Genomic DNA, 12,108 nt, shown 5'->3' with positions numbered 1-12,108 from the left:
GAATGTGTAAGATATTTGTTAAAGCCAAAAGAAATTTTTAAAAAATCTTTATTTTTTTGGACAAGCTGTGATTTCAAACTCCTTGTGCCTTTCCCAATGCAGGTCTACACCTGCTCTGCAACTTACAGTCGTAAGACAATTGCCAACTTTCTCAGGATGAAGCACCCAGCACATGTTGGGGGGCAGGACATCAGCTAAAGTTTTTTTAACTCTGAGGACACACTGATAGTGATTTGAGTTCATCAGTCACAAACATGTGAAAAGAAGTTCACTCAGTAAGGAAATAATCGCCTTTTTTTTTTTTGGTCAGGTAGAGGGCAGCGAGGTAGCTCAGTGGATAGAGAATCCTGAAGACAGGCATTCCTGGGTTCAAATCTGTTCTCAGGCTCTTGGGCAAAGTCATTTAACCTCAGTTGCCTAGCCCTTACCAATCTTCTGCCTTGAAACTTATGGTTGTTCTTAGAGTTCACTAGAATAAAAAGAGTAGAAAATTTTGTCATAGGGTGTTAAAGGGGGGGAAAGTTTCTTGAATGACAGAGGCCAACACAGCAGATAAATAAATAGCAGTGCTGGAGTTGGAATCTCAAAAGCTCTAGGTTCCTCTTTCACCTATGATGCCTACTGGTTGTCTGGCCCAGAGTAAGGCACTTTAACCTTCTACTTCCTCAAACAACTCTCTGGGATTTAGTAAATGGGTAAGAAGTTGCAGAATGTTGATGGAGAGAGTTTCCATACCAAGTTCTTCATATTAAGAAAGTCGCATATCTTCAATGATGAATTTTTAAATTAATTTTATTTATTACTCATATTATTTATAATTATTATTATTAAATAGCAAAAGACTTTATATATATTTTTAAATGATACATTTTGTTTTTAATGTCACTTTCATTTCTCAGTACGTCCCTCTCCCTTTCTGACCTGTCCCTTTTTTATAAAAAGAATTAAGAATGTGGAGGGAAAAAAAGTGATTTGCCACAACTAACCTATACATTAATCACATTTGCCATTAGAAGGTTCCCAAGTCCATAGTCCCCCACCTCTACAGAAAAGGGAAAGAAGTACATTTTGATCTCTTCTTCACAATGCTTATTTTCAATTTCATTTATGTTATATATGTTGTTCTGGTTCTGTTTACTTCACTTTTTCAGTTCACAGAAGTCTAACTTGCTTCTCTGCATTCTTCATATTCATTGTTTCTTGCAGCACAGTAATATTTCATTACCTTCATGAACCACAATTTGAATGGGCATTAACTTTGTTTACAATTCTTTGCCTCTATAAAAAAGTGTTGCTATCAGTGTTTTGGTGCATATGACACCTTTATTTTTATGTGACCTTCTGGGGCTTTATTCAAATATTTACCTTAATTGGAAGGAAGTAGCAAAGGAAGGTCTCAAATTCCAATTATAAAGTGAACTCATGGGCTAGGTTTTCTCACTATTTAAACTGCTGACTTTAAAACAGTATAGTTTTCGTGCTTTTAAGTTTCTCCTTTCATAAATTACCATATTGATTTGCATTTGCATATATTTATAATTAACATTAAAAATGTGATTATTTTGGAGTGATGAAATTTTTCATGATGGACAGGATTACAAACCTTCAGAAGGAGATTTCAGGAAAATATTTTAGCCTGCTAGGGTGGAGTTCTTAACCAATGGGTTGAGAACTTATGCTTTAAATATTTTGATAATTGTATTTCAGCTTAATTTACTTCCTTTTTTGATTCTATGTATTTTCTGTTATGCATTTAAAACTATTACTCTGAGAAGGGGTCCTTGGGCTTCATAAGAAACCTTAAGGTAGGGGAAAGGTGATACCTTATTAAAAATGTTACTATTACATGATTGGAGTATGGTGTTTTAAACAAAATTTCAAAAGAACTTGGCATTTAGTTCCATTTCCTTTTTGAGGGGAAGAATCTGACACCAAGATCAGACACATGGTTTGCTTAGGATCGTATCGTCTCACAATTAGAATCCAGGTCTCCTGACATTCAGTGCAATGCTCTTTTTATTGTCTCTCCTAGGTAAAACTCCATCATAAAGAACCTTACTCTGTGCTATGGGTTTTGTTCATATATTATAGACCTAGAAGGGGACTAGACCAATTGTCAGGAAACCTGTATCCTTGAGCCTCCGGGCCCTCATATATCAATTAAGAGACTGGACAAGATGACCTCTCAATTCTCTTCCAGATCTAAAATTTTGTAGCACAGAAAGTTATGCACTTTACACAGAAGACCTGTATTTCCTTTGCATTATGAAGAAGATTCTATTGCCATGTCAAAATTGGAAGCCTCCCTTTAGAAGGACTTCTCCATCCTCTACCAGCAAATCAAGGAAACCCAGCATTGAGAACAAATATATAGAAACCCCCCCCCCCCCACCAGTGCACCCTTCACATGCACCGTTGTGCTTCTGCAGTGAAATGCACAACAGAGTATATACGGTCACATTCTTTTCCTGAAACTTGATAATACCTAACAGTAGCACAAGTAGGAAGGACAAAAAAAAGGACCCTGCCAACCAACCCTGAGCCCGGTGGGTTTTGTGATCACTTTGTTAGGAAATAAAACTTTCAGGGCGATGTGTAATGACGATTCATTGAGCATGATGATAATTTGTCACTTAATTCTGTTCCAGGCCCCTTGTGTACATAGAGGACAAAGCAGTCAATACTCTAGCTTATCTCTGTGATGGGGATGCCAGGACTGGACTGAATGGACTACAGTTGGCTGTCCAGGCCAAGCTAGGCTCAAGGAAACCATTTTGTAAGAAGACCGTGCAAAATTATTCTGGTGAAAGCGTTTTAATTACAGAAAATGACATAAAGGAGGGCCTGCAGAGATCCCACATTTTGTATGACCGAGCAGGTGAGTTGTTGAGATTATAGTCTTGGAAATAATGAATTTTAAATTCATACTAACTCACAAGTAGCAAAACTTCCAGGTTCCTGACTACCCACTAGGTCCAAATTATACAAGAGATTCCCAATAGGATTTCAACACGTAAGAGAGTAGAATAGTTCCCCAAAGTGAATAAAATCGGGTTTGAATGTATAACCCAGTTGGAACTGCTTGTCAACTCCAGGAGGGGAGAGGAAAGGAGCAGGGGGATGGGGGTGGGGGGAGGATGGGGAGGAGTCATGTAACCATGGGAAAATATTCTAAATTTAAAAGAGGGGGAGGGGGAAATATGGTTTGAAACATCTCTCAACCCAACTACTCTGGACAAAGATTCTAACTTCTTTAGGACCCAAAACTAGATTAGAATTTAGAATGTATCTGTATTAGAAATCAAGTTTATACTCTAGATTGATTATATTTTCATTTCAGTTACAGGTAACTATAGTTATCTTCTAGTTAAGTATTCTTAAAGGCACATTTGCTATAAAGCATTGCCCTATAACTTTTGGGGAATGGATAAAAGGGGAAGGCGTAGAGGGGCTTGGGTCTTTAAGCAGTTTCATTCCTGGGACATTCATCGCTTGCTGTTAATAATCTCTGAAGCTTTTAGCCTTTGAGAACTGCCTGGGCACTGAAAGACTTGCCCATAGTCACCCAGTTAGCTAGTGTCTGTCATAGGCAGGACTTGAACTTCTTGACTTCCCAGCCAGACATTTTGCTACCTGCCTATTGATCTCTACCCTAAATAGTGAGGAGTTCTTGTGGCCATAATCCAGCGTGGTGCAGAGCAGAGAAAGGAACTCTGAAAGAATAAACTACTTTGTTTTTAGAACCCTTTTATGGGTGATGAATAAAACTTTATTGTTTGCATCCTTTTTATAAACACTAAAGCTCCAACCAGCCCCCCTTCATTTTGGTTGGTCTTGATGCTTTTATTTTTGGGAAAGCTTTTTAAGGAAATGAATTTTGCAGTTTGCATTTGTCAGGAGGTTTTACATTTAAGTGCATTTACAAATAGTAAATCTGATACCAGCTCTTAATGAAATTCATGACTTGGCAACTTCACATGTCACCAATAGAGCACGTTTCTTTCTTTTTATAAAGAGAAGTAGGTGGGTGATAGAGACCGACTTAGACTGGTCTTCTGGTACTTGGTGTCTGTAGGATCCTACTTTAGTAAGACTTCCATGAACGCAGATTTTTCTACACTTCTGTTTAGCTCAGCCAGAATAGGACACTAATAATTCAGTGTTCTGGCACAGACATTGTTCTGTATACCCCAGCTTTCTATGGGTATACCCAGATGTTGTTGGGAGAGGGCTGGGTTGTGGTTAGAAGAGGGAATAGAAAGTGAGTTTGATTCTGGTACTGCCTCTTGACTCATCATTTGACCTTCAGTATGGGACACAGGCATTTTGGCCTGTATTTGCTCTTCCTGATGGCAGTCACTGTGGCAGGGCTTAACTGTAGTTAATAGCACATTAACAGCATTTAGATAAAAAGTACTGGTAGGGAATCAAGATTACTGATGCCATTGTGGACAAGGGCAGGGGCACAAATGAGCCCTGAATTCCAGTTAATCAAACAGCTTTTGGCTGATCAAGCCATCATATGCACTTCTGAAAAACTATCCAAAAGCCTTAATGGAACAAGCTACATACAGAATCCTATTTTCCTTTTACACACATTAAAGAAATTGGAGTTAAAGAAAATTCAAAAGTAACAAAATCTCCACTATGAGCTCTAGATAGATACCCCCTGCCTCTGGAGTTCTAATAGAGTGGCCCTTCCCCCTAATCTTAAGCTCATGAAGCCCCTCTCTTCCTAGCTGTGCTCATTAGCTATCTCTCACCTGGTGTCAGGATGTTCAGGCATCCTGTCTTGCCTTATTATTATTGCCATCAAATTTGCCCTCCTAGGGAAGCCCTTCCTGAGATGAAGAGAAGCTCTCCTAGCATTTTAGGAAGCTCTGATCCTAGGATTTCCACCTACATGACCCACAGTGGATGGAGGAAAACCATATGGATAGGAACCACTTTCTGCCTATTTCTTTGTTAGATCAGGGAGGCCTCAATAGGACTAAAATTAGTGGTGCTAAAGGAGGATATCCCTAAATTCTCCACAAGTCTTCACACAAAGTATGCTAAAGTCCCTCTTATATTCTTTTTTAATTAAAAAAATGTATTTTTAACTTTTTTTCTTAAATTTTGAGTTCTGAATCCTCTCCCTTCCTCCTATCCCTCCCCTCCACTAAAAAGTCAAGCTATATATCAGTTATACATTTGAAATTATATAAAAACATTTCCATATTAGCCATATCACAAAAAACCTCTATAATATTCTTCAGTTGCCTCTCCTTAAACTATATTTTCCTCTCCTGGACCCCATAAATTTCATGTTGATATAGCAAGTACCTTGTAGTGCCCTAGAGATCTATAGATAGTGGCATGAATGTGACTGAATTCAAAACAAGTCAGGAAACTACTAGAATTAATGGAAAACTAATCCCTGATAACTTTCATTTCATAAACTTAAGGTGAAGGCATTTGGGGTAGCCGTGTAGTTTTATACTATTAAAACCAATCAAAGTGTAAAACTGTACTTTTGGAGTGGCCTATACTTGTAGAAGTCAGTCCACACCAAGCTAGAAGTTACAATTGGTTCTTTTCAAGTGTTATTTTTTTGTTCACCACCAAGATTCAGTAAATGAGGAATCAGAGAATAATTAGCTCAGATCCTCCAAGTCAAAGCCAAAGTATCTCCTTCTCCTGAGTGATTCATATTAAAGAGAGGTAGATTGTGCATAGGGTACCCTCTATTTGGGGAGATCTGATGCAAGTATCTCTACTTCTAGTAGACATTTCAAGGTGGGGAAATAATAGCATCAAAGATCAGTGGTGATAGTATGGGAGCTTCCCAAGTCTAGATAGATTGGCATCATTATCTTCTAGTTTAGACAGAAATTTCAGAAGAGTAAATTCCAAATCATTGTACTCTGTTCTTGTTCTGTACTTACTCATGGCATGGAGGAATTTCAGGGGACCACAAGCTCAATATGAGTCAGCAGTGCTGTATTGTATAGCAGCCAGAAAATCTTATGTGCTTAGGAGCCATAGTTTAGAGTAAGAGGTGATAAAGTATCTCCTTACCAGGGAGTTCAGCTGCTGAGATTTGTTACTGGGGCTCCTAATGCTGTAGAGGAGAACATAGGACACTCTCGGTATATTCTTCCCCTCCTCATCCTCTTCTGCAGTTTTTTTATCAGGTCAAAGGCTGCAGTTTTCAAGAAGGACTTGATAGGCTAGAGAGTGTCCAGAGAAGAGATGACCAGTATGGGCAGGGCATTGAGTTCATGACATAAGAAGTTTGGTTGAAAGAACTGATTTCGATTAGCCCAGAGAAGAGAAGACTTAGAGCACATCATAGTTGCCTCCGTGTGAAGGAGGGATTAGACTCGTTCTCTGTGGACAGTGCTTTCTCCTCTTTGCCACTCTGTCAGTGGTCTTTACAAGGAGGTTCTGGTAAAGCTAAATTGGAACCAAGCACAGAGCAGGAGGCGCCAGGTTGATAGACTGGACAGACTGTGACAGCCACTTGAATTTCGCCTAGGACATTGACTCTTCTACAACTCTCCTTGGTACTCAGATCACAAACCCTGTAATACGGAAAGTCCCGTTCTACCTGGGATAAGTGATCATCATGGATTGTTTTGGTAACCTGAGAGCTGAGGAGAAAATTATTTACTAGCTTTGGCCCTCCTTTGCAATCAGAGGATATCAGGTTCTCTCTCTAGTTAGCCTGACTGCCCTTTTCCTTTTGACAGAGCTCAGTATCTTATTGAAGGTCCTCTCGCTCCAAAAAAGACTAAGTATCTCCTTACCAGGGAGTTCAGCTGCTGGGATTTGTTCCTGGGACTCATATGCTATGAGGAAGAGAACATAGGCACATTGTTTGTGCTGGCCTCATGATGGGAGCATGCCAGGTGCCTCTCTTGAAGGGATCGCACTCTTAACACTCTTAAAAATAGCTGGCTGCATTCTCCTGTGGGCATCGTTGTAGAACACCCTTTTGCATACACAATCAGAATAATACAATATAAAAACAGGAAAATATTTTAGAAATTCCACAGCCTCTTTGCCAAGGCTTTCTTAGCTAGCTGTAAGTTCCTGTTGGTCTGTGGCTTATTTTTCTTTCCTGGAATGTATTTTAATGAATGTTTATAGATCTTAGAAAAAGTCATAAAATTATGGAAACATAAGTCACTGAAGCCTCAGTTGTGCTATAAAAGACATTGAAATATTGCTTTTTAATATTTTTAGAACATAATTCAGATCTTAGTGCTGTATGCTTCCACAGGATCAGATAATGTATGTAAGCTTTACAGCTCTGCCTAGTGTTGTTGTTATATTCCTTTTAATCTTTGGACAGATATTCACAGATTTGGAGCTAAAAGAGACTTTAAAAATTATCCTTTAGTCCAATTCAGTTCCTTAATGTTAGAAGAAATGAAGGTCAGAAATTTGGTGACTTGTCCAAAGTCACATGTGAGGTAAAATGGGAGAATTTAGGGTTGAACTCATCTTAATCCCAGCAAGGTGATTTTTTTCCATGGCATGCCTTAGGGTCATAGAAAGTTAGTAAGATCCCTTCATAGTGTAAGCAGTTCACCTACCTAGAGTAAATGAGCTCTTCTGTGAGAAACTGCTGTTTTAGGGCTCCCAGCATCATGGTATTGAGTCTAGGTGTCTTGGTCTGCCACATTTTAAAGAAAACCTGGGAGTACTTAAGAAAGTATGGGCAGCACAGATCCTTTTGCACCTCTGATACCCATCACGATCACCCACTCCATGTCCAAGACAGCACAGCACCCACAGTTTGGAGATTAGCATTTTCTTTAGCCATGCAGTAGCCAGTATTCTAAAGCTAAAGTATTGGGGTCACTGTCCCCTTGACCCTTACCTCTGGATAGATAGTAGATGTAGTTATCCTTTCAAAGATACCCTTCCAGAAGAATGTTTTCTTCTTCCTCTGTGCAGCCTCTTGGAGTAACCTCAGAAATTCCCATTGAATGTACCGTCCCGGAGATAGGAGTGAGAAGAGCTGCAGTTACCAAAGAAGTATACCCCTAAGGTGGTCACATGACCATTGCGCACATCCCGAGGTCCATACCCATGCTATTTGCACCATCTTGCCCATTTGACCAGGGTACAGTCTGAGTATGCACCCTCCCTTTAGAGAACAGCTGTCAACCTTATTTTCCTTAAGCTTTTCTCATTAGTTTACTATTACAAAATGCAAGATAAACAGTTAGTTGATATTTGTTTATACTCTTGTGAGCCTTCCTTATCTTTCTCATGCTTTTCCTCCTGATGTCTAGGAGAAGAGCATTATAACTGTATCTCTGCGCTCCATAAATCCATGCGTGGCTCAGACCAGAATGCTTCTCTCTACTGGCTTGCCCGAATGCTCGAAGGTGGCGAGGACCCACTGTATGTAGCTCGGAGACTGGTGAGATTTGCCAGCGAAGACATAGGTGAGCATGATGGGATGGCCCTGCCACTCTTTGGAAGCATTATTTCAACCCTGAAGTATTTTTGGCAGAAAATTATTGGGTCGTGATGCTGTTAGGAGGGAGGAGAAAAGTGAGGAAATTTTTAAATGACACATAAACATTCATTTTGTGGTATGTATGTCTTGGGATGTTTATTTCCACAAAGTACTTTTGTTTTATATTTGTTATTTGAGTAACATCTGTAGTTCCTCAGAGTGTGAGAGCCCAATAAATACTTGTGGATTTGCATTCAGGAATAAAAGTCCCTGGGGGCAAGGGAGTGTGTCACATGTAAATCTGTAGTTTAATAATAAATGTTTGTTGAATTGAATTAAGTTCCTCATTGGGCAACTCCTAAGGATTACAGAATCCTGTATATTAGACAGATCAAACTCTGGAAAACTGTCTTAGCCATGGCTTTAGCAGGCAATTAATGGGGTTTTTCCCCTCAAATTCATTCATCCTCATGATTCTATTCATGCCATTTGCCAATTTATTGGCTATATTGTATTATCTAAACTTTTGGAGTTTAGTGTGTACAAATTTGGCTATGGGGTTTAACAGAAAAAGTGGATTCCACATAATGAGTGTGTTTATTCACTGAATGGAAGAAATTTTAAAAAGAGAACAGGGTGATTGATTAATGCCATATAAGCTAATTTCATGGCATGTATATTTGGGGATGTGTGTTTCTATAAAGTGCTCTTACTTTGTACTCTGCCTTCAAGAGAAGAAAAGGGGAAAGGCATTTAGTGTATTTCACACTGAATTCCACTTGATTAGCATGTAAATAGACTTGTTCCTCTCTGATAATAGTAATGACTTGCTTACACAATAAACTTGTCATTTTACCAACTTTTTCTTTGTTGTTTTGGGTGTGTTACAGGCCTGGCTGATCCTTCTGCATTGACCCACGCAGTAGCTGCTTATCAGGGTTGTCATTTTATAGGGATGCCAGAATGTGAGGTACAGTAATCAGTTTGGCTTCATGTTCATCTGTTTTTATGCTCTTTGCTTTCCTGTGTATAAATATAGTTCTCTCTTCCTCTTTGTTATATGTGATCTGAGTAAGCCACTTAAATTTTGGGTTTCTATTTATTTGCTAATTTATTTTTTAAAAGGGGATGATAGTTACATTATTTCAAAATGGAGGGAATTTTATGATATTGTAATTAGTGGGTTTTGAAAAACAGAAAATACTAGTGTTCTAAAGCAGCCTAAACCGAAATCATGACACTCTCTCTTCTGTATTTTCCTTCTGCACAGGTCCTTCTAGCCCAGTGTGTCGTTTATTTTGCCAGAGCCCCAAAGTCTATTGAAGTGTACAATGCTTACAACAATGTCAAAGCCTGCTTGAGAAACCACCAGGGTCCTCTTCCACCTGTCCCGATGCACCTGAGGAATGCACCCACCAGGCTCATGAAGGATTTGGGCTATGGCAAAGGCTACAAATACAATCCTGCCTACAAGGATCCCGTGGAGCAGGAATATTTACCGGAAGAATTAAGAGGAATAGATTTCTTTAAGCAAAAACGATGCTGAACTTGTGGTACAAGTAAATGATTTGGTGTTTTTCTAGGGAGGGCCAAGAAGGAAGAGCCCCTGGATTTTTTTTCCAGTTTATTGCCTGTTTGGGAGGGTGGGAGGGTAGGGGGTGGTTAAATTATCAACAGTTTGTGCCAGGATCTTAAATCCTTCAATTGGGAGGCAGAATTACTTCCGTGACCAAATGCCTGACCTTGAAATGCTGTTCATTTGTACTCTGCAAAGCAATGCTAAGGGAAAAAACTGGCAGCAATGTGCAATGAGTGAGTGTGTCAGTAAGGAGATAGCTATTTTGTCAGAGTATTTAAGTTGCAAATCCATTTTGTAATTCAGTTCAGTAGTATAGTAGTTTTCCTTTTTTAAAAGTGTATATTCTGGGTAATTTTAACTGTTAAGGAAAAAAATAATTACAATTTAATACCACATAGTGTTTTGAGTATTTTTTTTATATGGAAAGGTCTTATGAACCAATAAAGCTATTTCAAAGTATTCTTGAATCTTTATTTTCCCCTTTCATTGCCAAAAAAATGATAGAACTAGAGAAGGAGGGGGTGTATTCAAATATTTTGGTTACTGGTTAAATGCTGTGACAAATACTAAGGCCAAGTACAATACAGCTGTTTGGAGAACCCAGCCAGCAATGTTTTTTCAAAAGGATCTTAGTTTTAGGGGTCATTGGTATTCTGACTTAAAACATCTTATTTTAAGGAGATGTGAACTTTAGATTACTCCACCCTACTTAGTCTAACAAAAACAGAAAGGTCTACACCCATACTTAAGGATTAAGTAGGAGGATGGCCTATGACAGTCATGTGTTAGCAAATGACAAATCAGAAACAACTGACAGACCTCTGGGCTGTCCTAAGTCAAGCTTAACCTACCATTGGTACATATAAGACGTAGGAAAGTGATGTAAAAACCATCTATATATTTTGCATGACTTCCTCTCTCCGGCCTCTTTGGCAGCAGAGAGGTGGCTGGCGGAGCATGCTGAGCGTTTAAGCATCTTGGGTGGCGGCTGCTATTATCTGGGTTTAGCAGTGAGTTTTTCTTGATACCATACTTGAGGAAGGAAGCTGAGCCCAGTTTAGGTGAGTCATCTTTACTGAGCTTTATCAGAGTTTAGGCTGATTCTTTCTCCTTTACCTTCCAAACACTATCCTCTTAGAAAGCCACTAATCTTTGTCAGGGACCTCATGGCAGAGAACTTTGAACTGCCCCTGGCACAGGCCAGGCAGGAGAAATCCTACACCTTTTCCCTCTCCCTTCTCCTTAATTCCTTCCCTCTATATTAATTAAACCACCATAAATTAAAAAACTGACTCGGGTATTCCCTGGTGACCAAAAATAATTTAGATTAGGTCACAACCCTAAAATTATCCTTACAGAAATGATAGGTCTCCAAATATGATCACTGATGGAAGGAGCAAGGAAAGCCAAGAAGGGAGTAGCAAGGGCCTTTAGAGGAGGGGTTTGGAATTGTGGATGAATCCTGCAAACTGTGTTCTAGGAAGCCGCCTATGTTCTAAGGGGTGGGAAAGGCTTATGAAGTTAGTGGCATTTTCCTCTCCAGAACCTTAAATAGGACACTAAAAATAGTTACAGCATTAATTAAATGTTCCTAGCACTGTGCCAAGAGCTGGAGATAAAAATACAATCAAGCAAAACAGTACATATCCTCAGGGAGCTTACATTCTAATACACGAAGACAACATAAAAAGTGGAGCTAAAAAGCCTTAGGTTCCAGGAAAGGTTTTGACATAGAATGCCTGAGTAGTATGGAGGCCTATCTGAACAAAAACAAAGGAAAGCTCAACTTTCAGAGCCCAGCTTTCCCCAAGGTTTGCAGTCCAAGCTTTCCTTTGAGTGAAAATGAAAGTGAGAGTCAGCAGGTAGAAGCATCCTGCAGCCATAGGGGTATTCAAATGCTTATAATGGGAAATTGAAAATACTTTAAATGCCCTTTTGGCCCAGAATTTCCCAGGTTCCTCTTCATTTTTATAGATTCCATCAACTTGTGCAAAACCCAAATTATTACATGGACAAATATAGCTTGATTCAGTGGAAATGGGACACTAAAAAACCACTTGCCTACTACTGG

At 39.2% G+C, this 12,108-nt stretch overlaps 1 protein-coding gene across 2 annotated transcripts in view; it reads left to right on the top strand.

The window, feature by feature from the left end:
* Positions 1–10,496, top strand: part of WRNIP1 (WRN helicase interacting protein 1) — a 40,122-nt gene extending 29,626 nt beyond the window's left edge. For both annotated transcript variants that reach the window (XM_007488056.2, XM_007488055.2), the window contains 4 exons: positions 2,649–2,878; positions 8,289–8,444; positions 9,349–9,428; positions 9,729–10,496. In XM_007488056.2, coding sequence (XP_007488118.2) covers positions 2,649–2,878; positions 8,289–8,444; positions 9,349–9,428; positions 9,729–10,004 — 742 coding nt within the window. In that variant the 3' untranslated portion in view covers positions 10,005–10,496. The remainder of the gene's footprint in view (positions 1–2,648; positions 2,879–8,288; positions 8,445–9,348; positions 9,429–9,728) is intronic.
* Positions 10,497–12,108: the final 1,612 nt, after the last annotated feature.

This window comes from Monodelphis domestica, chromosome 3 (assembly GCF_027887165.1).
Source record: "Monodelphis domestica isolate mMonDom1 chromosome 3, mMonDom1.pri, whole genome shotgun sequence".
Taxonomy (NCBI): Eukaryota; Metazoa; Chordata; class Mammalia; order Didelphimorphia; family Didelphidae; genus Monodelphis; species Monodelphis domestica.
This window is presented reverse-complemented; position numbering and strand designations above follow the sequence as displayed.